Genomic DNA, 26,743 nt, shown 5'->3' on the forward strand with positions numbered 1-26,743 from the left:
CACACTAAATACTGGTTTAATAGAAGATGTTACTAGACAGTTATGCCCATTTTCACTAAATGTGAAGACCTTCCTAACATCTAACTGCAGTTTCTAGTCCTAACTGTATGAGAATGGGCAAGGGTTGGAGAGTGGTTGGAGGCTTTGGAAGAGCGTGCTTCTCTCCGCACCCCAGTCACTCCAGCTCCCATAGGCTGGCGGGCGGCAGTTGATTTCACTATCTGACAGGCAAGTGGCTGCCACCTGCCTCTAGCCACTTTAGCCCTAGCTAATTTTTTAACAGGGGGAGGGGGAGATTTTAGGTGGAGAGCGATAGCTGAGATTTCATCTTTGAATCCACTCTCTGATTTTGTTTCTCTTTACGTATTCCCTTTGTCGCAAGGCACTATTAGTTTTATATTTTCAGAGCGCCCCCTGGCAACAGAGCAGCTTGGTCGGCTCATGATCATTCTGGAGTCCCCAAGTACAGAAAGGGAGAAAAGTTCACATTCAACTATGCAGAGTGTGGTCGGTCTGGATTGATTAGGAACAGGTGAGTTACACTTGCCAGGGTTACAAAAGAGCTTCAGGAGGAGGATCCGGTCCCTACATTAGCGTCGGTGGGTGGGTAAGGAGAGGGGCGGGCGCTCAGGTCGGCCTTGGCAACTTGCCTGGGGTCTGGAAGCGCGGGGAGACATTTTAGCCCGGGCCGCCCGCGGCCGCTCCTCTGGCAAAGAAGAGGAGGCGCGGCGCAGCGAAGGGAGGACCGACTAGGCGTCCCGTCCGGCCAGGAGTCGGAGCACGGAGTCCTCCGGGGAGTTTCCAGGCCAGGCGGCCAGGACAGCGGTCACGCAGCAGCCAAGAGACGCGCGCAGTTGCTTCTCCATCCTCCTCCCGGCGCACTTGTGCCCACACCCCCGGGCGCCCCGCCCTCCGCCGCCTTATAGAAGGGGCCCGCACCTCGCGCGCCTCGGAGCTACGGGCTTCCCCGAGCAGACGGCGCGGCTGCCTGAAAGCCCAGGCGCCACGGCCAGAGGAAAGAAGTGAGGCGGCGGCTACGCCCCGCATCATGGAGGGCAGCCCAGCCCTAGCCCCAGTCCGGGTGGACACCGACCTTCGCCGCCGCCCGCGCCCCGTCCGCCAGCTCCCGCTGCTGCTCTCCGGGCGCCGTCCTCTCCTCACCTCGAAGCCAACATGAAGGAGACCCGGGGCGACGGGAGCGCCCCTTTCTGCACCCGCCTCAACCACTCCTACCCGGGCATGTGGGCGCCCGAGCGCTCCGCCGCGGCGCAGGGCAACCTCACGGGTTCCCGGGACCCCCGCGAGGACTGCGGCTCGGTGTCGGTAGCCTTCCCGATCACCATGTTGATCACCGGCTTCGTGGGCAACGCGCTGGCCATGCTGCTCGTGTCGCGGAGCTACCGGCGGCGGGAGAGCAAGCGCAAGAAGTCGTTCCTGCTGTGCATCGGCTGGCTAGCGCTCACAGACCTGGTCGGGCAACTGCTCACCAGCCCGGTGGTCATCGTCGTGTACCTGTCCAAGCAGCGCTGGGAGCATCTCGACCCGTCGGGGAGGCTGTGCACCTTCTTCGGTCTGACCATGACTGTCTTTGGGCTCTCCTCGCTCTTCATTGCCAGCGCCATGGCCGTCGAGCGGGCGCTGGCCATCCGGGCGCCGCACTGGTACGCGAGCCACATGAAGACGCGCGCCACCCGCGCGATGCTGCTCGGCGTGTGGCTGGCGGTGCTCGCCTTCGCCCTGTTACCGGTGCTGGGCGTAGGCCAGTACACCATCCAGTGGCCCGGGACGTGGTGCTTCATTAGCACCGGGGGAGGGGGCAACGGGACGAGCTCTTCGCACAACTGGGGCAACATCTTCTTCGCCTCCACCTTTGCCTTCCTGGGGCTCTCGGCGCTGGCCGTTACCTTCGCCTGTAACCTGGCCACCATTAAGGCCCTGGTGTCCCGCTGCCGGGCCAAGGCCACGGCGTCGCAGTCCGGCGCCCAGTGGGGCCGGATCACCACCGAGACGGCCATCCAACTCATGGGGATCATGTGCGTGCTGTCGGTCTGCTGGTCGCCGTTGCTGGTACGTAGTTCCAGCGAGTGCGGAGGTCAGGGTGGGTGTGCGTGGCGGCGGGCAAAGGAAACCTCTGGATGTGGCAGCTTCTGCAGGGGTGTGTTTGCAACCACAGAGGACTGGAGAGGCCTCTGCCCCCCCATCTTGATTGTGGCTTCAGAGTTGAGCTCTTCATTTATTTGCTGAGCACCTTTCAAGTGCCAGGCATCGTGTTAGGTTTTGTTTATGCACAACTGGAGACTACAGGGCTGCTCACATTCTAATCAGAGAGAGTAGGAGGATGCCCAGCTGTCATTTCAGTGCTCGTGCAGAGATACGGGTTTCTAATGGGTGCAGTGGGAGCTGAATGGCTGAGACAACTGTAGCCTGGTGCTATGCGTTTTCTCCTTAGTGTCAATACCTCTTGCAGGCTGAGGCGATTTTCAGTCTGCGAAAGTACCCTACCTGCGACAGCAGGCAGGCACAGCCGTCTAGAAGTTTCTGAGGCTGTGTGCGCTACCCCAGCAGAGCTGGGCTAACCTTTCTTGCAGGCTCACTCTTGACTGGAAGCAGGAGTGAAGACACATCTTGCCGCTGCAGCCTGCCTCAGCCCTTTGGAATGGTGCTGTACCCTCTAGGAAGTGTTTGAACCGACATTCCGTCAGTGGGACCCCAAGGCCTGGGAACTCTGTGACCAGGCTGTGCTTGCCCTGGTGCCGAACACGCAGCGCTGCGGCAAGGCCAGTCCTGAGTTAGGATGGTAGGGGTTTCGGCACTTCCTAGCTCCTCACAGAGGGGCACAGCCTGGGAGCACGTGATGCTTACACTTGCTTCTTCTGTAACACCCAACCCTACCTGGTACTTTCCAGATTTTCTTCTGTGGTACTTTTAGCTAGAGATTTCTGTGGCTAAGTGTTGTTTAGAAATACCTGATGAATGGATATTTGTTTAGGTTCCAAGTAGCCTGGCTTACTAAGGAGGTATGGCAGAAAGAGTGACCTGGTCATTGTGGCAGAGTTATAGGTGATTATATATTGGACCTGGAACGTTATTACTCAGTTGTGAAAAACTTCTGAAACCCATGGACACGGTTTGCAGAACCACTCTCATATTGTTTTTCTTTTTGGTGATGAAATATACATAACATGAAATTTACCATTTTTTAGTGTGCAACTCAGTGGTATTAAGTATATTGACCTTGCTGTGCACCACATTTAGTTTTAAATTCCTTGTATTTAAAAACAGAACCTTAGTTCCTTTTTCCTTCCCACTCTCCCTTGCATTTGACAAAGCAGGTATTGCAGAATACCTGTGTTTAACTGGTGTAGTATATTTAGAGTACAAGTCTGGGCTCCAAATCAGTGACATGTGGTGACAAGGAGAGTTATGTCGGGACCTAGTTGCTCACAAGTCACTGTGTGGTCACAGTTCTGCGTTCCAGGAGCTGGAACTCAGGCTGATGACGTCACCATGACTTATCAAGACCAACACCAATTTTAGGCATATTTACTTCTATGGTTGGAGATATATAGGTGGCCAAACAGAAGGGGGAAAGAGTTCTAAGAAATAAACACTTTATTAATGTGGTGATTAACATAACTTTAAAGGCAAACAGAGTATCTGAATTTTTCACAGCTATCATTTGAGGCTGAGTTTGCTCTTATCACACACTTTATATCTTTGAGTTTGCTCTTATCACACACTTTATATCCTAAAAGAAATGCAATTAAATCATATGAATAAAATGCTTACCTCTACAGTTAGCCAGACGAAGAGAAACTATGCAGTGTGTTTTTATTTCAAAAGTTTGATTCTAATGCCATGGGATTGGTAGCCCTAAGAATTTAGATCAGTTTTGAAAGTTGTAAGCTAGGGTGGCAAAACTCACTCTCTTAAGAAAGACATATTTGGAACTAGTCCTATTTAATTTCTGCATTCAAAAAATATTAACTGGTTTGCAACTTTTTAGTGGACACTGTATTGATTCAGTTCTTATAAAAACATTAAACTGAAAATGAAATAAATTCAACATGTAATCATATCAAAGAGGAGAAATTCATGGTTTCCAAAGTAGGTATTTTTTAAACCAAAGGAAACGGTTCTGTCTTCTGTTTTGTGCACCGTCGAAGATAAACCTTCAACTATCTTCAGAAAGATCTGCAATAAAAAGTTATTGCAAAGAAAAGAAACTGGCAAAACTGCTTTCTTAATAGGTTAGGGAATTGTAAGAATAAAAACACTAGAACTTAGTGAATTGAATTTTTAATGTGTTAATGTTGAAGGGAAAGATCTTTTTTTTACGTCTGTTTTATAACTACAGAAAAATATAGATTCCCTATTAGTTTTTGTTGAGTTGGGTGTAGGATAGTAATCTAATTATTCACACTCCTTACATAAAAGGACCCTGAGTATATCTTATTTTGAAGACTATCACAACTATAATAATATTCAATGTTACTGATGGAAAACTTAGCAGAGAAGAGATCCCGTAATAAGAAAACGTCTAACCTGCAACAAGTTTCTGTTACATAAATACTTAAATAGAGGTTTATCCATGGTGTAAACAAAACTTTTTTACTTTTTTCTTTTTCCCAAAAACTTCACAAAATACAATGTGAGATGTGAAATTGAGAATACAGTGGGAAGTGATGTCACTGTGATAGATGACCTACTATTTGTGGTCGCTTTATGTTTATATGTGGCATCAAATCCTATTGGAATCAGCCAGTTGACTCAGCAATGCAATCTATTTGACTTTTTATTATTATTTTATTTTTTTACCCAAATTCACCAACTAGTCCAGTTATTAGACATGATAGCCAAGTTTCTAGAAACAGGAATCACCTCAGGATGTTGTTCACCAAAAGCCATGAGTACATTTTGTCTTTGTGTAAACCTGACCCTCCCCAAACAGGTGGAATGTGGCTACCACTGTCACTCTCTTAAAAATAGTAAATAGCTCAGTCAGTTAAGCGTCTGCCTTTGGCTCAGGTCGTGATCCTGAAGTCCTGGGATCGAGCCCCACGTCGTCAAGCCCCAGGTCAGGCTCCCTGCTCAGGGGGAGTCAGCTTCTCCCTCTCCCTCTACCCCTCCCCCTGCTCCTTCTCTCTCGTGTGCGCTCACTCTCTCCCTCAAATAAATAAATAAAATCTTTAAAAAAAATAGTAAATATAAAACTAACATTGTGAAAAGTGAGGTCTGAGGAACAAAGTTTCTCTTCTACAACTTTGGAACTGGATAAAAGCAGCCGTAGAAACTTTTGCCTTTAATCTTGAGCCTGCGAATTCTGCTCCGTATCCACAAATGCAAATAGGGATGCTTCAATTCAAGAAGATATTTCACAATGTGGATGTGACTTCTTTTAAATTTAAGGAATCACTGATCTATTGTGACAAATGAAACTTGCTTTAAATATACCATGTGTGACAAATATATGCAATAGACTATTTATAGAGGTAACCCTGTTTGTAGTACAGAAAAGTATTATGGAATTGTTAATTTTCTCTGCCTGTAAATTTCTCCCTTATTTAGGATGTTGCTTGAGGGAAAATGATTACAAATGTGAATTGGCATTATAGGAAAAATCTTCTCTAACTTGTTTTTATAAGAATTGAGATTATTCAGAATTCTTTACTTTTGTTTGTTTGTTTATTAAAATATACTTTAGGCACTGTGGAAGGGATATTAAGTAGAATTATTGAAAACTGGTCAAAGAACTATAATCTGTTCAGAGAAGCAGAAACCCCACATTTATGAGTGAAACAATTAGAGAACAATGCAAGATTTTATGTAATTAGTGCCTTTGGTTCTGGGAAGAATGTCCATCTGACTTTAGCAGTGTAGACTTCAGGGAAGAGGAGGGATGGCAGAGCTTGGCCTTGCAGCTGAGAATTGAGTGTGCCCAGGAACCAGAACAGAGCGTGTCCACTAGAACCATGGGAAAATGCTTTGAGAAGGTTTATGGGATCATACTGAGGTTGTTAGGATGAACATGGGATGAGGACAACGTTCTTTTGCCAGTAAACCATAGGACTTCTATTTTGGGTTTCTGAAAAGGGGAGAGAGTTTTTAAAAGATTGATAGGGCTGTGGTGTGTGGATAGATTTGGGCTGGAAAATGGGAAAGAGAGATCAGTTACAAGTTGCTTTTGCAAGTCAGTTAAGGCTTTAGTGTAGAGACAGTGAGAAGAGATGAGTCAGAGAAGGAAAGGTAATAGAGAACTAAAGTTATCAGAAATGGTTGATTTAAGGAGTGATTGATTGACAAATATTTCTTCTGCATCTATCCTCTTCATTGCAGTTAATATTTTCACATCCATTATCCCATTTAACTGCATCCTGTAAGATTGCCACTATTCTTTACATCATTCAAAGAACACAAGTATAGAGAATATTAGAACTAGATTTCATTTATTTTCAGTTTTTGTTGTTGTTGATTTGTTTGTTTTTGCTTAGATAGAGGACAGGAATTCTAGCTCTAATAGTGGGCCCTGATCAACTTATATATATCTTCTTATCTGTAAAGTATGGAGGTAGGACCTATAGACATTTAAGGTATTTTTCCCATTTATGTTATTCTCAAGTTCTCTTACTGGGAAGAATGATGGTTCAATGAACAGGAATGGGAAATTTGGAAAGGAGACTGGATGGCCAATTGTTTTTTTGTAAGAATGAGCTCCTGAGTCACTGGGGTTTTAGACAAAGTACGTATGATGATGGTGGATTATCTAAATGATATATCTAGAAACCAATATAACTTGAAGATTAATGAGATAAATCTGGGCTTAAAAAATACAGAGTTTTTATTTTGAGTATAACAGAGAGAGCCAAGAATTAAACAGTTCTTAAGCCATTCTATTTGAAGAAATTCAGATGGTCTAGAGTTGTAATATAATTGTGACTCATTGGCCTTTCTCTTTTGAAAAAGGTGTAAAGGTCAAGAAATCAATTATGAAAGTTTCCATGGGCTCAGTTTCCTGGGAATAACCTTCAGGAATATGTGTTTCACACATTTGTAACAGACAGTGATTCCTTCTGGGGTGCTGAGGGGTGGCAGTGAGGGATTCCGGGTCATGTTTCAGTTTTCAGTTCTGGCCTTGCGTGGCAGGGAAGTTGGGAGGGAAGTCCTCCCTTAAACTCATTACATTTGTGTAATATTTTTTTTTAAAGATTTTATTATTGATTTGAGTGACAGAGAGAGAACAGGGGAGGGTCAGAGGAAAAGAGTTTCAAGCAGACTCCGGCTGAGCATGGACACCAACACGGGGCTCCATCTCAGGATCCTGAGATCATGAAGTGAGGAAACCAAGTCTCTCTTAACCGAATGAACCACCCAGGTGCCCCACATTTGTTCCACATTTAGACCTCGAAGGTCTAAAACTGTAACATGTCAAATTTTGACTCCCCCATTTTCCTCAATTCCTTATCATAGAGCTAAGTAGGAGGTTTGTATTTCAACTCCCACCATACTTCTTGAGGATTATTAGATGGCCTCTCAAGTACGCCTTATTCCCTAGAAAATTTCAACTTCCATAGATTAAAGAAGATAACCAAAGGAGCCTGATGTTCCTTGGGGTTCCCCTTCTATCTTGACGCCTAAATATATGCCCATATTTTACAGTAATTCATTCATATGCAGAAATGACAGTTGGACAATGAGTGACTTCTTTAGCAAGGGGAACACCACACACACACACACACACACACACACACACACACACACACAGAAGTAGCATTTTGGAGTGCAAGAAATTCTCTGTGCTCTTTAATCAGAACTCTTGTCTCTCCATTTTTTCATTGGCCACTTCACCCTGCAGTCAACTGATAGCTGCCAAGCAGTCACCCTTCCTGGATTGTCTAAGGTCTCAAGTTAGAAGTCATTTTATTGGAAAAGACTTCCTTCATCCTCTCTAGATTTGATCGGATGCTCTGGCCATTTGGTTCCATCGCACCTACCTTGCATTTCCCAGTCATAGACTGAGTCACACTTCATCGGACATATTGGTTAATTGACCTCCTGAGGCCAGGTACAGTATCTGTCTTGTTGTCTTGTTCTTTTCCCTGGAATGGTCATAATTGCATGCCATACAAGGTATGCCCAATATATGGTTATTGTTTGACTATCTAAGCACCCAAATCAGAAGACACTGTCTGGTCCCAGTTACGTAAGCAATTAATTGTATGACTTTAGACAATTTACTTGTTATCTTTGTGAACTATTTGCTTTTCTTCGGCAAAGTAGGAATAAAAACACCTACCCAGCCTGTTTCACAGGATTGTAATGAAAACCAAAGTAAATCTATGTGAGAATAATTAGGAATATCCCTTTAATATTATGAATACCACTATGATGTTTTACTGGATAATAATGTTGATTTCTTGTGTTCAGATAAACCTTTCCCCCAGGAAACTGAAGAAAAGAGACAAGTGATGTTTTACAGCTCAATTAGTTATAGTTCACTGGGGGGAAAAATGTGCGGTGCAGATTTTTTTTTTTTTTTTCAGAAAAAAAGAAAATAAGAAAAATGGTCCATCTCAAGTGCATAAATTTTTACAAGGTATTATAATTCATCCCTTCTCCCCTACCCCTGCCACCATTTTGTCAGCTCTGGAACCCTTTTCCCCTCATGGCTACCAGTTAATTAACTCTCTAAATCTAAAACATTCTGGGTCCCATCTCCCCTTTCCCTAAATGTGGAGGTGTAACCACTACCTTGCCCTCTGAAGACCTCTGCCTCAGGTCCATAATGTGCCCCCTTGTTTTTCGAGTTGGAGACTCCTGTCCTCACATAAATGTTTAAGTCAAATTAATTGTGCATCTTGTTATTGTCATTGGTCAGATTGTTCTGCAGACTTCTGAAGGGTAGATTTGGCAACTCAGTTGTCCTCCTCTCTTCACAGATGACCACTAATGTTGACGCTACACAGAATTTAGGCTCACAGCCTAAGACTGAGTTTACACAATCCTTAAATGAGGCCCAAGCATGAGAATTGCAGAGTTGTAAATTGTCTCACAATTTGACCAGGTCCTGACAAGACATTAATATTATTTGTGGTCTATAAATAGCACAGAGTATGATTTTCCCATCCAGTGGCCCTCCTAGATGGTCCCTTGGGCAACATTCATAAGAAAGACATTTCATTGAGTGATTTTGGAACTTATTAAACATGTATAATATTACTTTACCATATGATAGGCATTTGAAGAGCCATAAATCTAAAAATGAAAGATAGTGGCAGAGATGGAAGAGGAGGCTTGATTTTTCACACCTTAACTCTGTTAGAAAGAAGGAAATTAGCTAATTTAGGCAAAAGTTATATAATAGAAGTACAAATAGCTGTACTATTTTTTAAAATCTTGAAAATACAAAAAATGGAAGGTCAAGTTAGAGCTGGAAGCCTACTTTTTAAAAATTTTTTAAAGATTTTATTTATTTATTTGACAGAGAGAGAGAGAGAGTACAAGCAGGGGGAGTGGCAGAGGGAAAGAGAAACAGGCTCCCCTCTGGGCAGGGAGCCTGATGCGGGGCTTGATCCCAGGACCCTGAGATCATGACCTGAGCCGAAGACAGATGCTTGACTGAGCCACCCACGTGTCCCAAGCCTCTTTATTTTAAGAATTATTGACCCTCCAAAAATTCAAGTGTAATTTAAAAGATATATTTTTCACTAATCTTTTGATATTTCTGAAAAATATTTGATTCCTGAAAGTAGATTTGATCTTTTTTCCCTACCTTCTGAACTTTATAAGTGTCATTTTCTGTGGTTGAGAATATGCTTCTGTTGGTGTAACTCAGGAAAATTTGGAAAAAGAAATATATTGTTAATGTGGAAAATGCTGAGAGATTGTAAAACATAAGACGCATGTGGGGGAATTCACCAGACAGTAGGGTGGAGCTTTCACCATGGTCTCAATGTAGGAAATTTCCCTGATAATGTCCTGCTACCAACCACCTTGCATGGGTCTGGTAGAACATGCACATCTGCATTCCTGTGCCTCAACAGTCCTAAGGCCCGAGTGGCAGTTAGTGATGAAATGCCCCCGTGAGCACTCCTCTCTGCTTCATTAGAACAGAAGAAGATGACTAGAGAAGTAGGTGAGGGCCCCAGAGAGAATAAGGCACTGGGGAGCAAAAGACCGGGATTCTGGTCTAGGCTTTACCACCACATGATAGAAGTCACTTTATCTTTCTGGTTTTCCCTTCCTCATCAGTAAAGTAAAAACTATTATCAACTCTAACCTTCCTTTCAGCTCTGACTTCCTGTGGCTTGAAATAGATAAAACTGTCCCTTGTGGACATACTGTATTAGATGCGTGAGAGAAAACACCCAAAGACTTCCTCGGAAGAGGCAGAGGAAATGTATGCAAGTGAACAAAGTATTTCACACATTCTTTTATACAGTCATTCTATAAATATTTTTGGAGGGCTTGCTGTGTGCCTGCTATTCTGCTCACCCTGGTGGTACCGTAGTGACCAGGGCTGACTTCGATGATTGTACGCGTTGAGCAGTTATGCAACTCTAGGGGGCACTGTTCACATTATATTCTAGGTGAATGACACTCTTAAACAGTGTGCAATCTGTGCTACACAATTTTCTCTCATGAAGCTTTCAATCTCCTGAGGTAGCAGACAGTGAAGAAAAATGATGCCAATAAATAGATGTCACCAGGCTGATGGGTCATTACCATGGTTGCTCTCACTGCCACATGGTGCTCCCTTGTCCGGGCAGAAGGGCAGTGCTACTGGTCATCTGCAGCTCTGAGGCCCTGCTGAAGCATGTCCCTATCCAGGCTGTAGTAGGTCTGTGCTTGGGCGCCATTGTCAGAGAGCACATTGATTCACACCCATAGCTACAGCCACAAAGCTCAGCAGTGATTACCCAGAGGATAACCACTGTGCTACAGTTTATGGACCCAGAGGGCAGCAGGCCTCAGGCCACGTACTGTCTGGAACCAGCCTTCTTGGGTCCTTAGTCTCTGGGTTGTATTCAGATCACCTCCTGAGAAGTTTGCTTTTCCTTTCCAATGAATTTCCTTTTAAGACTTTCCATGTCTTTTCCCACCACTGAATGTAGCCAAAGTCACTCTACTCCAGGTTTCTTAGCTTCAAATCTTGGGAGAAGAGGTGAGTCTGTCAGCAACCCCTCCTTTTTTTTTCCAGAAAGCATGATGGTTTACCTCTTCCTAAGCAATCAGTGGTGTGTACCAGGAGTGTTCTGTGGATTTTCTTGTTACACCAATTTCCACTAAGTAACCTGTTCATTCTACATTTACCAAAGCAATTGCTTCTTATTCTGTGAGGTCTGCTCCGATGTGACTTGCTCTGTCCACCTGAATAGAGAAATGGGGGATAGCTTCTGCATCCCCTTACATATATTACTAAAACAATAAGCATGTTATGAAGGCAAGAAAAAAGGTGCTTTGGGAGAATGTCAAAAAGGATGCTTTCTTCAACCCTTGGTGGCATGTGGCGTGGTTAAGGAGGGTCTGCTGAGAAAATGTCACTTATGATGAATCTTGAAAGATGATACTTAGAGGAAAAAGGAGCAGTGTGTGAAGTCCAGTGTGGGAAGGAGTGGAAGCATCAAAGGAATGGACAGAAGGCCAGTGGACATATTGGAGTGAGAACCTTCAAGGTGAGGCCAGGGAGGTGGGTAGGGCCAACTATTCAGAACCCTGTGGGTTTTGTTTGGGTGTTTATATTTTCATCTTAAGTATGATGGAAAGCGACTAAGAAGTTTGTGTGAGGGAGTGAGTTGATCTACTTTATGTATTAAGAAATATCGCTCCGTTGTTGCTTCCTGCATTAGAGAGGCAGGGCATCAGAGCCCACCAGTACTAAGGTCAGATGGAGATGTAGAGTCATTAGTAAAGAAAATTTCTTTCCCCTTAGTGTTACTTGAAAAGAAGGGATGGCCATAGTTTGGTACTTGGTTGGGGGAGGGGGGAGGTAGTCTGTGCAGATGAACAGAGGAAAAAAATTGAACCAGGTGTGCTAGGAATGGTAAGAAAATCTGTTTTTGTTGAAATATGTTTGAGAATGTTAAGAAATGTTATGAGTCAAAAGGGATTGAAGGATGAGGGAGAGAGAAGTGCATTTGTAGATTGCCTTGAAGATTAGAAATAGGAATTTGTATTTCATCTTGGGCAAGTTGTATTGCTTTTCTATACTCCTGTTCCATATTTGTAAAATAAGAAGGTTCACATTATAAAATCTCTTGGCTTATGAAGGTCATTTAGTAGAACAACTCATCTAATGTTTGATATCTTTCTAGAATATTCTTGGTGAGATTGTTTAAACTTTGAACACCTTTACATCCAGGAAATTAGTTGCTTTTCATGGGGCACAAAGAATTCTCTTATAGCCAAGTACTATGCTGGGCTCTATCTTACGAACAGTTGTTTGTTTCAATTTCTTACAGTTACCCTAAGAGGTAGGCATACTGGCTCCTACTTATAGACAATGAAGAAATGGAAGCTGAAAGAGGTTGAGTGATTCACTTAAGATAACAGGGCTAGTATGTGGCCAAGCTGGGAGTCAAAGTACAAGCTCTTTTCTCCAAGCCACCGTGCCTCAGATAGCTCAATTCATCTTGAGTTGTTCTTTCTGTTATAAAAATTTCAATTCCCTTATGTTGGTTGAATTGGAGTGTTGATAACGCTAGTCCTTGGTTTATATGGAACAGTATTAAACTTAATTAGACTTTTTTTTTGGTTATATGATACTTCTGTATTAGGTATCAAGGAATTCCACTAAATTTATGAATGGCAAAATAGCATGAAATTATCTTGACAATGTCAGGGGCAGAAGCCATGATGTAACAATTAATTTAAGTGACACTTTGTTGAATATCAGTTGTGTGCCAGGTACCATGTTACAACCCGACAGGATGATGGCATGCCCTTTCCTCAAGGAATGCAAGGAATGGGTTGTCTGCTGAGTGATTCCCTAGAGAGACTTGAGGTTGTGACTAAACAAGCAGTATTATTTTCCATTGTCAATTTTGAACATTGGATCAAAGCTGAGGACCATTTAGAATTCATTTATCCATTCATGCTTTCAGTGATTGTTGAGTATCTACTATGCACCAGGCACAGTACTAGATGCTGAAACTATAGTAATGACATAGACTAGTTTCCTGCTCTCAAGGAACATGCATTCTAGTAGAAGAAGAAAGTCAATCCACAAATACACTAGAAGTCAGATTGTGATAAACACTGCTAAGAAAATAAAGCAGCGTGATGTGACAGAGGAAGCCTAGGGAACTTTTATAGATTGTCAGGGAACAATACCTCTGAGAGGTAGCATTTAAGCTGAGACCTGAATGAAGTAAAGAACCAGGTATGGATGATCTACAAGAAGGGCATTCTAGGCAGAGGGAACAGCGAAGGCCTCACCTGGTGTGTTTGAGGGAGAGAGAGAAGGCTCCAGTGGCTGAAGGGAAGTGAGAAGGAGGGAGTGGAGTGCTGTAAATTGAGATCAGAGAGGGTGCTGGGGGTCAGACTGGATCAGGCCATACTAAGGAGTTTTGATGTTAATTTAAGAGAACGCTAGAAGGTTTGAATCATGGGAGTGACATTATTGGATTTATGTTTTTGAAAGGTCCTGGAGTGCAGAAAGGCAAGAGTAAGGCGCAGGGAGACCAGAGAGAAGGTGCTGAAGTTGTCCAGGTGAGAGACGATGACAGCTGGGCTTGGGCTGGAGAAGTGGATGTATTCACACAAAGGGATTTGAAGATAGAGTTTATAAGACATTCTGAAATGTCTCTAATCCCTGCCCTGTGACTCTGACAAGAAATAGGGTCCTCTCTTCTTCTCTGGGCCTCTGGTAGTAAGGTGGCTCTCTGTCTGCAAAAGGCTTTCCCTTTGGCTCCTTAACAAGGAAGTGACCACTGCAGGCTTACACAGCTAATAATGGGCAGAGTCAGGATTAAGTTCTATCTAATGGCTGCTATTTTTTTTTTCCTGAGACATAAATCAGAGTAGTCACCCAGAGAAAGAGAAGTAAGCAAGTTTGCTTATGAAATAATAGGATGCCATAAGAATCCTGATCTCCAGAAGAAGATCCAGACCAAGCTAAGCTTAAAAGTAGAGAGAGAGACAGGGAGAGGATTGCTTGATTCACATAAATTGCAGGAGTGTCAAGGTTGGAGGTGGCCCTCTGGAAGACTAAAGCCAGGACTGTCTCTTTTCTGTATCTTTGATTTCATGCCATGTGTCAGAATCCCCAACTCAGGCTCTTCTTCTAAGGAATTAATTTAAGGCATAGCTTTGCAGCTCATTGGCAAAGTCCTATGCTGTTTTTTTGTTTTTTAAAGCTTTTGGTTAATAGGTTTATATTTACAGTCTGCATGTGGGGTTTTCATTTCGCTTTCATAGCAATACAATATTTCAGTGATTATGTCATCTCAAAACACTGTTTCAACATTTTTTTTCTTTATTATAATTTTTTTTTTTTTGCAAATACAAGAAACAGTTATACATGACATAAAATCTCAGGACCCTGCTTCATCTTCAAAGACTAATGTAAATTTTGTTAGGCCACAATTAAAGATTTAGGCTCAGAGAATTGTCCAGAAGTGAGTAAAGAAGGCAATGTGAGATTTACAATGGAACAGAGGTGGCCATATGAGGCTCTGAAAGCTCACGCTTTATTAACACTGTAGCGAGATGACCAGCGAAGAAAATAGTTCTTTCTTGATGTTGCCATAAAGGGTGAGTTGTAGTCTGGGTTTGATGTTAATCTGGCAACTTTCTCTTTATAAATCAGTAGATGTGCTAACGGCCAACATTCTGGGTGGCAGATTTTGAATTTATTAATGGTACTAATTTCCTCCAAGAATAGACTGAGGATTTTCCAGGATCCAGAAGTATATTTCTAAATATTAGCTTTTGTTCCATAAAAGACATGAAGGAACATTTTGAATTTTTTTTTTCTGTAGCATCTATTTCTAATTAAATTATGCCATAGATCAGTTTCAGGAAGCATGGGAATATCTTCTGACTTCAGAGCTCTAGTCTCCTCCCTAAACTTGGTTCTTGGTCACAAACAACAGATTCTGACTCCAAGCACACGGGGCATATTATGAAAAGGATATCAAGGGCTCATGGGGTCCATAAGAAGCTGGCAGGCCAGGTTTGGAAGACAGGCAGGGCCCAGGCTATTCTGGATGCTGAGCATCAGACCACACTGCCAAGGTCGTGCTGCAAGACAGTTTGCTGCCTGCCGCTGGGATGAATCCGCCATCTCAGAGCTCCCTTCCCTGTCTCACTCTCTCAAGACTCAGAGTGCTGGGTGCAAACCTGACTGCTATAGTTTAGAGTTTTTACCCACTGGCTATATCAAGAGGTCACCAGAAGAAGGATCAGGCACCTGCAGCATCTTGTTTTTGAGGTAGGAGGTGATAGTGGGAAGTTAAGTGCTGGGATTTCTCTCCCACTTAGAATAGCAGAAAAAGTTCTTCATACTTGAGGTATTAATAATAAGAACAGGCAGGGGTTCATTGTTACCACTGAATTCATTTTCAGAAACATTGTGACAGGGGCACCTGGGTGGCTCAGATGGTTGAGCGTCTGCCTTCGGCTCTGGGATCGAGTCCCGCATCGGGCTCCCTGCTGGGCGGGGAGCCTGCTCCTCCCTCTGCCTCTGCCTCTCTCTCTCTCTCTCTGACTCTCATGAATAAATAAATAAAACACTTAAAAAAAAAAAGAAACATTGTGACGGTAACACTGTATCTTTCAAGCCTGTGTGTGCCTGCATGGGTGTGTGCGCATGTGCGTGTGTGTGCCTGTCACTTATTGGGTTGGAGTGGAAAGAAGACCGAAGGACAGGAAGCCGAAGAGATGCACAAAACAAAAAGACATATTTCTTCAATGCCTGCTACGTGCGAGTACTTGAGAATTACTGTGTTAAGCCCTTTAAGATATTATCTAATTTAATCTTCACAACAGTTTATCAGTGTGGTGTTCTTCATCCCTGTTTCTCGGTTGCACATTCTAAGAGTCCAAGGGTTATACAACTTTCCCCGATTATACCCCTAGAAATTGGTAGCCACGAGGCTTTTTTGTGCTATAATGTTTTGTTTCATATTGGTTGTCTCTGCTTTTATTGGTTTACTAAGACACTGTCCTATTAATTCATTGAAATTGTACAAAAAACGAACAGGTTGAATGAGAACAGTCAAAAAATCACACAAATCGGCTGGGTCAGATAATCACAGGGATTAAAGATTTTCTGCAGAATCTCATTGACCCATTAATTGGCTGGCCTTCTGAGGAGCTTGGATTTCTAGAGAATACTGTGCAAATCCCATAGAGATGAGAATTTTCACTTGTCCTACAATAAACTCTTCAAAGTTTCCATTCAACACGATACCTACAATGTAGGAGGTGTTTTCTGTAAAGGTGTGACATCAGTTTAATCCAGTGGTCTGTCTTTTCAGGCTTAGCACACTCACATACAGTGATAAAGTTTTACTAGACAAACATTTTCCAGTTAGTAAAATTCACAAATATTATTCTTTTCACTGAACTATTTATAAAACAAATAAAACTGTTTATTGAGTTCTCTTTGCTTAGTGGGAAAGTGTTTGACTACAGTCAAAATTAGAAAATTTGTTTTGACAGTTTTAAAACTTGCAGCATGATATAGTGCAATTGGGAGTCTTGCAAACCTGCTTTCATCCTTTTTTTTCTTATAATTGTGGAGAAGAGAAAGAGCCCTAGCAAACGAACTTCAGTGAGCTCACAGGGACTCTCTTAGAGGAATTCAGACATATTACTCGTTAGCACCCTCTCACCCAGATTAAAAGGCTTCAGATTCCTTAGCTGAATCCTTGAGATCCTGAATTTGGCCACACTTACTACTCACTTTCTCCCCCTCCCCCAGCATCCTTACCTTCAGTCATCAAGATCAATCTGCAGTTCCTAGGATGATTCACACAATTTCCCACTCAGCAGTAGGAACTCTATCTCTTAAAACTCTCCAGAAGTATCTGATATTTTAGGAGGCAACGCTTTCCTGATGCTACAGACAGATTTAAATGCCTTACTCTGTACTCCATAGTGCCTGTGTATACTCTGATCACTTAATTATGCACAGTTTTATTTACAATTGTCATAATATTTATTATGGCACTGAAGACGATTGTCCACAGTAGACAAATGCTTACTTTACAGGAGGCACTGTGCTAAGCATTTCACAGACATCATCTCATTTCATTCTGTCAACAACACTCTGAGAGGATATTGCTATCTCCTTTTTCAGATGAGGAAAGCAGTTTGGAGATGTTAAGTAACTTTCCCAGATCACATAGCTAACAAAAAGCAGAGCTGACTTTCAAATCCAGATTTGTCTGATTTTATAGCCTACGTGATAAATGACTAAACGGTATGGCCTCCCTCTTGTTAATATTCATTTATTTGTCTGATTCACTGTACACTGTAAAGTGCTTAAGAACAGAGCCTTTGCCTTATTAGTCTATCAATTTTCCTGGCCCATAGCAGCCACTCAATAAGTGATTATGGGATAAATGAAAAAAATGAAGTTGAAGTGAAAAAGACACTAGATTTGGAATCAGAAAATCGACATATAAATCCTGGCCTTTAGAGTTTTACATATATTACATGGATTTAATCTTCACATAAATTCTTCAAGGTGGATGATATCTATCTCTTTATTTTATTTTATTTTACTTTACTTTTTCACTTGTTGGGGAAGCAACTTGCTTTAAGGTCCAGAGTTTGCAAATGGTATTGAGCAAATCAAACCCAAGTATTCTGGATGCCAGAGCCACCAAGACAGCTGTGTCTGATGAATATTGGGTAGTATTTATGCAGTACAACTTGTGAGCATTTTAGAAAACATACCTTTTCCTTTATGTGTTACTTTTAGTTTTTCCATGTTGTTGTTAGTAATAACAATCCTTAGAAAGATTAAAAACTACCTTCAGGTTAGACAAGAATGGGAGACACAACATTGTTTTTGTAATGGGAGAGAGACGTTAATTAGAAGCAGTGGGTGGAAGCATTAGAAACCGTTACTCTAATGTCTGGTATCCAAAGCAGAAAAAACAAAAAAGGATGTTTAGGAAGGTGCCCTGGGGAAAACAATGGAACAATGAGGAATTTTAGCAACAATAGGGAAACAGTAAAAATAACAAAGAAAGGGAAAAACAAGGCTTCAAAAGATGCTCAAAAGTTTCAGTATAATTACTTTGCCCTCAGTTGTTATGAGAGATGATATAATATATTGCCTTCAGAATAATAAAACCTAACTGCAAATCCAGAGTTAGGGCAACCTTCAGAGTTGGTTAATCCAGAAGTTTAGCATTGTCATGAAGGACCAAGGCTTGTCCTGTTTTTTGCATTCTGCCGTGTTGGCCTCATCCTGTTGATGGTTTGTTCCCCTCAGGTTTTAGGATGGTTGGTAGTATAGCAACCTAACCCCATGTCGATCCACAGATTCACTGTCCACGGTTTCAGTGGTCTGGAATCGGATGATCCTTGTGCTAACGTATTGTCAGGAGGTCAGTAGTAGCCTAATGCTACGTCACAATGCTTACATCATTGACCTCACTTCATCTCATCATGTAGGCATTTTATCACCTCACATCATCACAAGAAGAAGGGGGAGTACAGTACAATAAGATACTGTGAGACAGGGCGCCTGGGTGGCTCAGTCGTTAAGCGTCTGCCTTCGGCTCAGGTCATGATCCCAGGGTCCTGGGATCGAGCCCCGCATCGGGCTCCCTGCTCTGCGGGAAGCCTGCTTCTCCTTCTCCCACTCCCCCTGCTTGTGTTTCTGCTCTCGCTATGTCTCTCTCTGTCAAATAAATAAATAAAATCTTTAAAAAAAAAAAAAAAGATACTGTGAGACAGACCACATTGACATAACTTTTATTATAGTATGTTATTATAATTATTATATTTCATTATTAGTTATTGTTGTTAATCCCTTACTGTGCCTAATTTATAAATTAAACTTTATCATAGGTATGTATATATGGGGAAAAACATAGTATATATGGGGTTTGGTACTATCTGTGGCTTCAGGTGTTCACTGGGTGTCTTGGAATGTATCCCCTGTTTATTATTGGAGGCTAGTGTACATGCTTTCTAGTTCACTTCTAGCAGGAGTAAGAAGCTGTGTTTTTCTACGGCTCACTCCTAAAAATGTAGAAACTTTTCCCTAGATATCCTCAAGGAACTTCCTCTTGGATCTCATTGCCTAGTAGGGTGTCACATCATCCTCCTGGATCCAGACACATTCTAGTATTTAGCAATGAGGTCAGCTCTGAAGTACCCAGACTCCAATAAAAATACATGTACTGATGAGAAGGGGAGATGGAAGAATGGATGTTGGGTCGGCAGCCAACAGTAGACACTACAGTGATGAGACCTATGCGGTTTAATTGAAAGAATATATGGGAAAGGCCATCAAAAAGTATAAAGCCCTAGGGGCGCCTGGGTGGCTCAGTTGATTTAGTGTCGGACTCTTGATTTCGACTCAGGTCATGATCTCAGGGTTGTGAGATCGAGCCCTGCATTGCCTCCATGCTGAGTGTAGAGCCTGCTTAAGATTTTCTCTCTCATTCTTCCTCTGCCCCTCCCTCCCAGGTCATGCCTACACATGTGCCCTCGCTCCCTCTCTCTCTAAAAAAAAAAAAAGTATAAAGCAGTAGCCCTGCATTGTCCATGGTGGGAACCACTAGCCACATGCGTTACTGGACACTTGAAATGCGATAACTCCAAATTGAGAGTGTAAAATACACATCAGATTTTGAACATTATGTACAAGAAAAGTAAAATATCTCAATAATTTTTATATTGATTACATATTGAAATAGTATTTCAGATATATTTAGTAAATTAAAATATATCACTAACATCAATTGTACATGTTTCTTTGCTTCTTTTAAATGTAGTTACTATAAACCTTAAAAGCATATGTGTGGCTCTCATTTGGCTTGAATTATATTTCTTTTGGACAGAGCTGCGTTAGGCCATTGACTTTCCAATTGTTTCAGGTGGAGAAACTATTTCAAAAAGTTTCTTTAGAGAAACAGACAAAAACAGAACTGCTCTCGTCCGGTGGGGTAGGGAGCGGGAAATGCCAATAACATCTATTCACCAATTCCTGCAAAAACATTTATGAAAATACTTACATCAAATATAGATTTTAACATGAAATCAATAAAAGTCCCTCAGATAGTAAGAGGAATAATTTTATAATTACTTGCTTAAGATCTTCCTTAGGAAGCTAAATAGCGCAGTAAAAATGCCTTCATGGAACTCACACGTTAAGGAGAGAGGGAGCTGATGGGATCGGTTGTTGGGATTTGATTATCTTCTCTTAGGAAACTATAGTCTTTGTACGAGTTTGGCTTCTGAGTCATGGGAAAAATTGATTTCCTCCTCATGTTTGCTTTCCTCTGGTTCCTATTAGTTACTGTGCTGTTGGACCAAATGGTCTGAATCCAACTAAACCAACAGAGGAGACAAAAGCAGCCTGAGGGGGCAAACAATGGAAGATGAACAGGTTACAAGTTTCCATTTTCCTACATCCCATGTAATATGAATTCAGTCTTCTTTAAACTTTCCTCAAACCTGGTACAAAATTGTAAGCACTAACTGTACTTTAAGTGATCTGTAAAGTCTGATTTTCTGAAAACAAAAAACACACTCTTTTCAGAAGAACATTTTGAAAAATAAAGTTTATCATTTATCACTCAAATAACACATGGCACTTGATAGTTTTCACCAGCCACATACATGGTGCATGAAAGGAAGGAGTGATTGTGAAGGCATATGACGAGGCTGCTACATGAATCTCAAGGAATAATGGGGGTAAAAAGGGAGCTGTGTCTCTATGGACATAACAAGTTACCATTCTGTGGTGTCCTAGCCACATTCTTCCTAATCAGAATCCACGTATTTAGGAGGCAACAGTGAGGGGATCTTTTATGCTTCCTTTCACTACTTCACTCTGAAGAAGAATAACAAAAATATAACAACTAATATTTACATAGTACTTACTATAAGCCAGTAAGTCTGAGTGTTTTACCATTTACTATACACCTTCATCCCTGTTAATACAGCAGAGCAGCGAGCTGAGTGGGATGCAGGAGCCGATGTCTTCGATGCTGCCACTTGGTAGACCCGAAAGGAAAAAGGGTCAGCAGAAATGTTTGGTGGCAGCTTTTTCACACAAGCAGTAAAAGTAGCACAGTTCTCTTTAGAAATGTTGAGGCAGGGGCGCCTGGGTGGCTCAGTTGGTTAGGTGACTGCCTTCGGCTCAGGTCATGATCCTGGAGTCCTGGGATCGAGTCCCACATCGGGCTCCCTGCTCAGCAGGGAGTCTGCTTCTCTCTCTGACCCTGCTCCCTCTCGTGCTCTCTCTCATTCTCTCTCTCGCAAATAAATAAATAAATAAATAAATAAATAAATAAATAAAATAGAAATGTTGAGGCATTGGATACTGACCATCCTGCCATGATTGGGAAATTATAGCATGTTCCTTTTAATGTCAAAGAAAAAGTGATGTCAATGCATGACACCTTAAGCCCCTCCCGTTGTGGATCTGGCACTGCACAATTACTTAGGCCCTGTTTACAGTCAACACCACAAGAGTTAACTATAAAGAAAGCTGGTAAATTTTATGAAGAGGTGTTTTGTATTGGGGAAAAGGAAAATGAGTTACACATAATGTTAGGAAGTTCCTGTGCTGACGCCAACTAGCAGCCTAACATTGGCAGAGAATTTTACAAGTAAATTAAACTATTATTGATGTGTTATCTGTTAGACTCTGAAGGGTATTTTAAATACTTATTAGAACATACGTATAAGATACATTTTCATATTTGTAGGCAAGAATTCTATAAGCAAGGAACACTGGAATCCTATGTAACATTTTTATAGTAATAAAAGAACTTTTAACTTATGATGTATTATAAACTGATAGAAAATAGCCTTACTAAAGACTGTGTTGATATGCATGTTTTATTTTGGTTTTGTCTTGAGGTATAGTTTTGGAAAAATTGTTATTAAATACACAACAAGAATTCTTCCCTTCTTATAGATTCAGTATGTTTTATTTTAAATATTTGCTTCTCCTATTGATTCTACAGCCCAGCTCTCCAGCTTATTCCAGGTTACTGCTGTAAATATAACATTCTACTTAAAATCATGAGTGATAAGAAAATGTACTTATAGCCCATTAGTACTTAAATTGAAACTGTTATCCTGGCTAATTATAATAACAGAAACAACAACAACAACAAGACTTGAAGAGGGATAAATATTGGTGGATTTGTACATTAGATAAAAATTCTAGAATCTGGTACCCCCAAATGGGAAGGGGTACACTTTCTAACATTCATTCATTGGTTAATTAAAAAATATTTATAAATCTACAATGTAATATACTCTGTGTTAGGTGCTTTCTCAGATACACCTAAAAGGACCAAATAATCTCTACTCTTGTAACAATGTTTATTAAGAAAGACTGAAAATAAAAGCAAGCAACAATATAAAATGTTTAGGGATGATAAAGGAAGTAAAGAATTTGGGGAGTCCACATTAAAACTTATCCACTAGGCTTTTGGCAAGGGAAACACCAGGTAAATTGACATTTCAAGTCTACACAAAAAATAACTTGGAATTAGTCAAGTAGAAAAGGAAGTAAGAGTTATAAGACCTAGGGATCCACATTTGTAAAAGCTCAGAAGCAAGATGAACTTTTAAAGGACTCAGAGAAGTTCAAGGTGATTGGAATATAGATGTGAAGGTAAGGAGTGGTGAGGCTAGTGAGCTCAGCAGGGGCTGAGTAGTGATGAGCCTTGAATGCTCATTTAAAGGCTTTACTCTGGGCAATGAGAAGCTATTGAAGAACTTTTCAAAATGGAATAACACAGTAAAATTTCCATTTTAGGAGCATCTTTTGTAGGCAGAATGGCGGGTAACAAATCATGTAGTAGGCTATTGTGGTAGTTCAGATAAGAGATGGTGGTGGTTTGGGTTTAGGGTCAATGGGAGTGGATATAAGAGAAATGATAGATTTAAAAATATATACTAGGAAGTTAATGGGAGACTTTGTGATTGATTGGATGTGAGGAATATGGATAATGAGGTGGAATGGGGAGAGAAACACAAGAAAGAGACAGAGAAATGAATCAAGATGAAGCAAAGATAACTCTTAGGTTTCTGTTTTAGAGAGCTGGGTTCACTGAAATAGGCAGGATTGGTGGAGAAGCAGCTTTGAAGAAGATAATAATGTCAGTTTTGAGCCTATTGAATTTAATGTAAGACATCTAGACAGAGCTGTGCTATAGGCAGCCAAATTAATCAGTCTGGAGCTCAGAGAAGAGGTATAGCCTATAGTGCGCAGATGGATTTTGAAGTCATTAGAGTAGAAGAGGTCACCCACAGCAGGAAGGGGAGGCAACCTCCCACTATTTAAGATAGAACCCCAAAATGCTGACATTTTCAAGATGGGTAGAGAAACAGGAGCCGTGAAAGAGACCCCAAAGGATCACCCAGAGGGGTAGCAGGGAAATTAATGAGAAACTCAAATCAAATGGCAACTTAAATATTTGGGAATATTTGGGAAGTGGCAACCTGTACCTTTGGCACCTGAATCTTAGGGCAGAGAATGTTTCAAGAAAGTTGTATGCTGTTGTACGTAGGGAGGTGAGAGTTCTGCAGAAGGTTTGTGTATGTAGGGAGGTGAGGGTTCTGCAGAAGGTTTTATTTTCTCAAGATAGGAGAGATTTAAATATGTTATTATGATACTGGGAAAAGGCTAAAAGTTAAAGATAAAAGAAAGAGATAATTTTAAAAAATAAGGCCTTTGACATTTATGATGGATAAGATCCAGGGCGCAGATAGAGCGTTAGTCTTAGGTAGGGGATGGGACACCTCTTCTGTTTGAGCAAGAGGCAAGGACGAATGGTTAGCTACAGATGCTGAACTTGGTGGTGAGAAGGTGAGATACCCCTAAACAGCTTGTTTCCCTTTGAGGTGAAGGACAGTGGAGAATGTGTGAGACAGCTACTGTGGTGAATGAAAGAGAGAGAGAGAGGAGGAGAGAGATGTGACTAGGGAGTGAGACAAGGTCGGAAGGTTGGGGACCATGAATTGAGAGAGACCCCAATCTGCCCATATTCACCCGGTGTTCATCCCAAGTACAAGATGTGTCTATGTGGATCCCCCTATGAGATCCAGTCCCCCCACAGCATGGCTCCAGAAGAGAGTGTCATTTTGACGTGAGATCACGTTAAATAAAAATTTCTCAAATCAGGGTAGAACCATAATCAGCCTGCACTGCGTACAGGCTGTGACACAGGGAGGGATTCTTTGGCATGTGGTGGCTCTACCCTCCATGAATCACAGAAGCCAGCACTGACCGCTAAACATCACATTCCCTTCAATAAGCCATAATGAATTGATGATTAAGTTAAATGTTTTGATCAATTACAGAGTGTCGGACTGTTTACCTATTTGTTGTTAAATTATGCACACATTGACTACCTAAGAATTCAAACAGAAATGACCATGTGATGATTCCAGGATGGACTGTGACACTAAACATTTTACCAATAAACTATTTAATAGGTTATTGTTTATACTGAAGCTTCCAACTACTCTGCATTTGATGCTTCTCTTGTAAGTGTGCAAATAACACGTTTATTGTGGAGAATCTGGAAAACAAAGAAAAAATAGAGAAGAAAATAACAATTGCCCTAATTCCCACCTGGAGATTGTTTTTAAAATTGGATTATACTACATAGTAAACATTTGTTTTTACTTTTAACATCCTGAATATTTCTTCACGTTATTAAATATTTTTCAAAAACATCATTTTAAATGGCACCATTGAAATACATATATATTATGCAAATCAGTGGATGTCCCATAATTTAAACTGTGCCCTTATTGTTGGCCTTTTCAGTTTTCCTAATTTTCTTTTGAGGTGAATATCTCTGCACAGAAAACTTAGCCCACATCTCTGATTCCTTCTTTAATCGTTTAGCTACTCTTTAACAAAAATTTTTTGAGTATAGTTGACACACAATGTTACATTAGTTTCAGGTGTACAACATAGTGATTGGACAAGTTTATACGACATGCTGTGTTCACTACAAGTGTAGTTACCATTTGTCAACATACAACACCGTAATTGTCACTAACACTGTGGATCTCTGAGTGGATGATAGGATTCAACATTTTGGGTTTAAATTAAACTGTATTTTGGCAGAAAAAGAAAACTATCTTAAATCTAAATATTTGCAAAGATGAATGTTCTTTAAACCTTGACAAAGGCATATTCTCTAGACTTTCACTTGACTCCTGAGATATAAAGGTGTGAAATATAATAAAGATAGCTCTTCTGACATGTATATCACAAAGCTAATTTGTCTTCTACAATCCAAGGAATAAATACTTTTGTACAGTAGGTTTTGCCTTGCCCCTTTCAGCCAGAATTTGAATACTTACATAGTTACTGACATTTTTTGACTATTCTAATAGAAAGGTATCTATCTAGGCATAACATACGTCATGAGCTATACTGAGCCAACTCACACAGAATTTACAACTCATACTATTTGAAAGGAGATGGTAATTCTTATGTACTAAATAAAGTGGTGGTAGGCTGCAGGTTTCTTTTATGATTTGAAGGTCCCCTATGCAGTGATTGATTAATGGTTCTGCATTACCAAACATCTTGAAAGTTTAAATTTTTTCTTTAAAAAAATATACTCTATTAGGTAGAAATTTAAGGAAAGCAGACATATAGATAATACATTCATTTCCTAGTATTCCTCAAACATCCACTGGTCTATCCCTGAACGTCAGAGCATTCTCTTCTGGAAGCATACACAATAGTGCAATAGCCCGGGGCTTGGGAACAGGTATACTTTGTATATGGAAGACCTTAATTATTCTCATCTCATTTTAATTTTTGCAACTCCATTACTAGATGGGGAAGATATTCGGTAAGCATGTATTAATCATGTTTTAGAGAAGGGAGAAATTAAGATCCAAAGTTAGGTAATCAGTCCCCAGCCTAGATGCAGAGCTGAGTCAGATTTATGGTGGGTCTCTAACTCTTGATGTTTGCCAAAGTCATCTACTTCTAAAAAAAATCTTCCCAAAAAGCTTTATGAATCTAGTCCCTTGTACTATTCATATGCCCACTTTCTAACTTTGTAATTTTCCTCTCTCCTCTGTTTTCCAAAAGATACATTTGGGGTTTTCCTGAAGACGAATTTTTATCTTTTGTTTATACGTTTTACCTTTCGGTTTCTTATCTTTTTCAAATTAAATCCTTATTCATTTTCCAGCTTTGCCACAGAACTTTGCCACAGAACTATTAAGAAAAAACTTAACCATAGAGATACATATATACATATGTAAGAGGCCTTCTGGGCCAGCCCTTTTGTTTCCTAGTGAGTTTACTAAAGCATAGAGAGTAAGTTGCTTGCCTAAAACCACACATCGTGGCAGAGCCAGCAGTCACTGTTTTGAAAAATTTTATAAAATTATGTAATAGTAAAGATGAAATAACATGATGTCTAGTAACATTTTTAGTGTTCATGAGCTGTTTATTTTCAACTTTCAGATTAGATAAGGCAGAAGAAACTTCTGAAACAGTAGAGCGTAGAGTGCTGAGATGATTTGGCAACTGGAGAATGACACTGTAACTAGA

At 41.0% G+C, this 26,743-nt stretch overlaps 1 protein-coding gene across 1 annotated transcript in view; it reads left to right on the top strand.

Annotated features, from left to right (window-relative positions):
- Positions 1-556: 556 nt before the first annotated feature.
- PTGER3 (prostaglandin E receptor 3) overlaps positions 557-26,743 on the top strand; it is a 105,891-nt gene continuing 79,704 nt past the window's right edge. The window contains 1 exon segment of the mRNA XM_032426120.1: positions 557-2,067. Coding sequence (XP_032282011.1) covers positions 1,174-2,067 — 894 coding nt within the window. The 5' untranslated portion in view covers positions 557-1,173.

This window comes from Phoca vitulina, unplaced genomic scaffold (genome assembly GCF_004348235.1).
Source record: "Phoca vitulina isolate PV1807 unplaced genomic scaffold, GSC_HSeal_1.0 scaffold2, whole genome shotgun sequence".
NCBI lineage: Eukaryota > Metazoa > Chordata > Mammalia > Carnivora > Phocidae > Phoca > Phoca vitulina.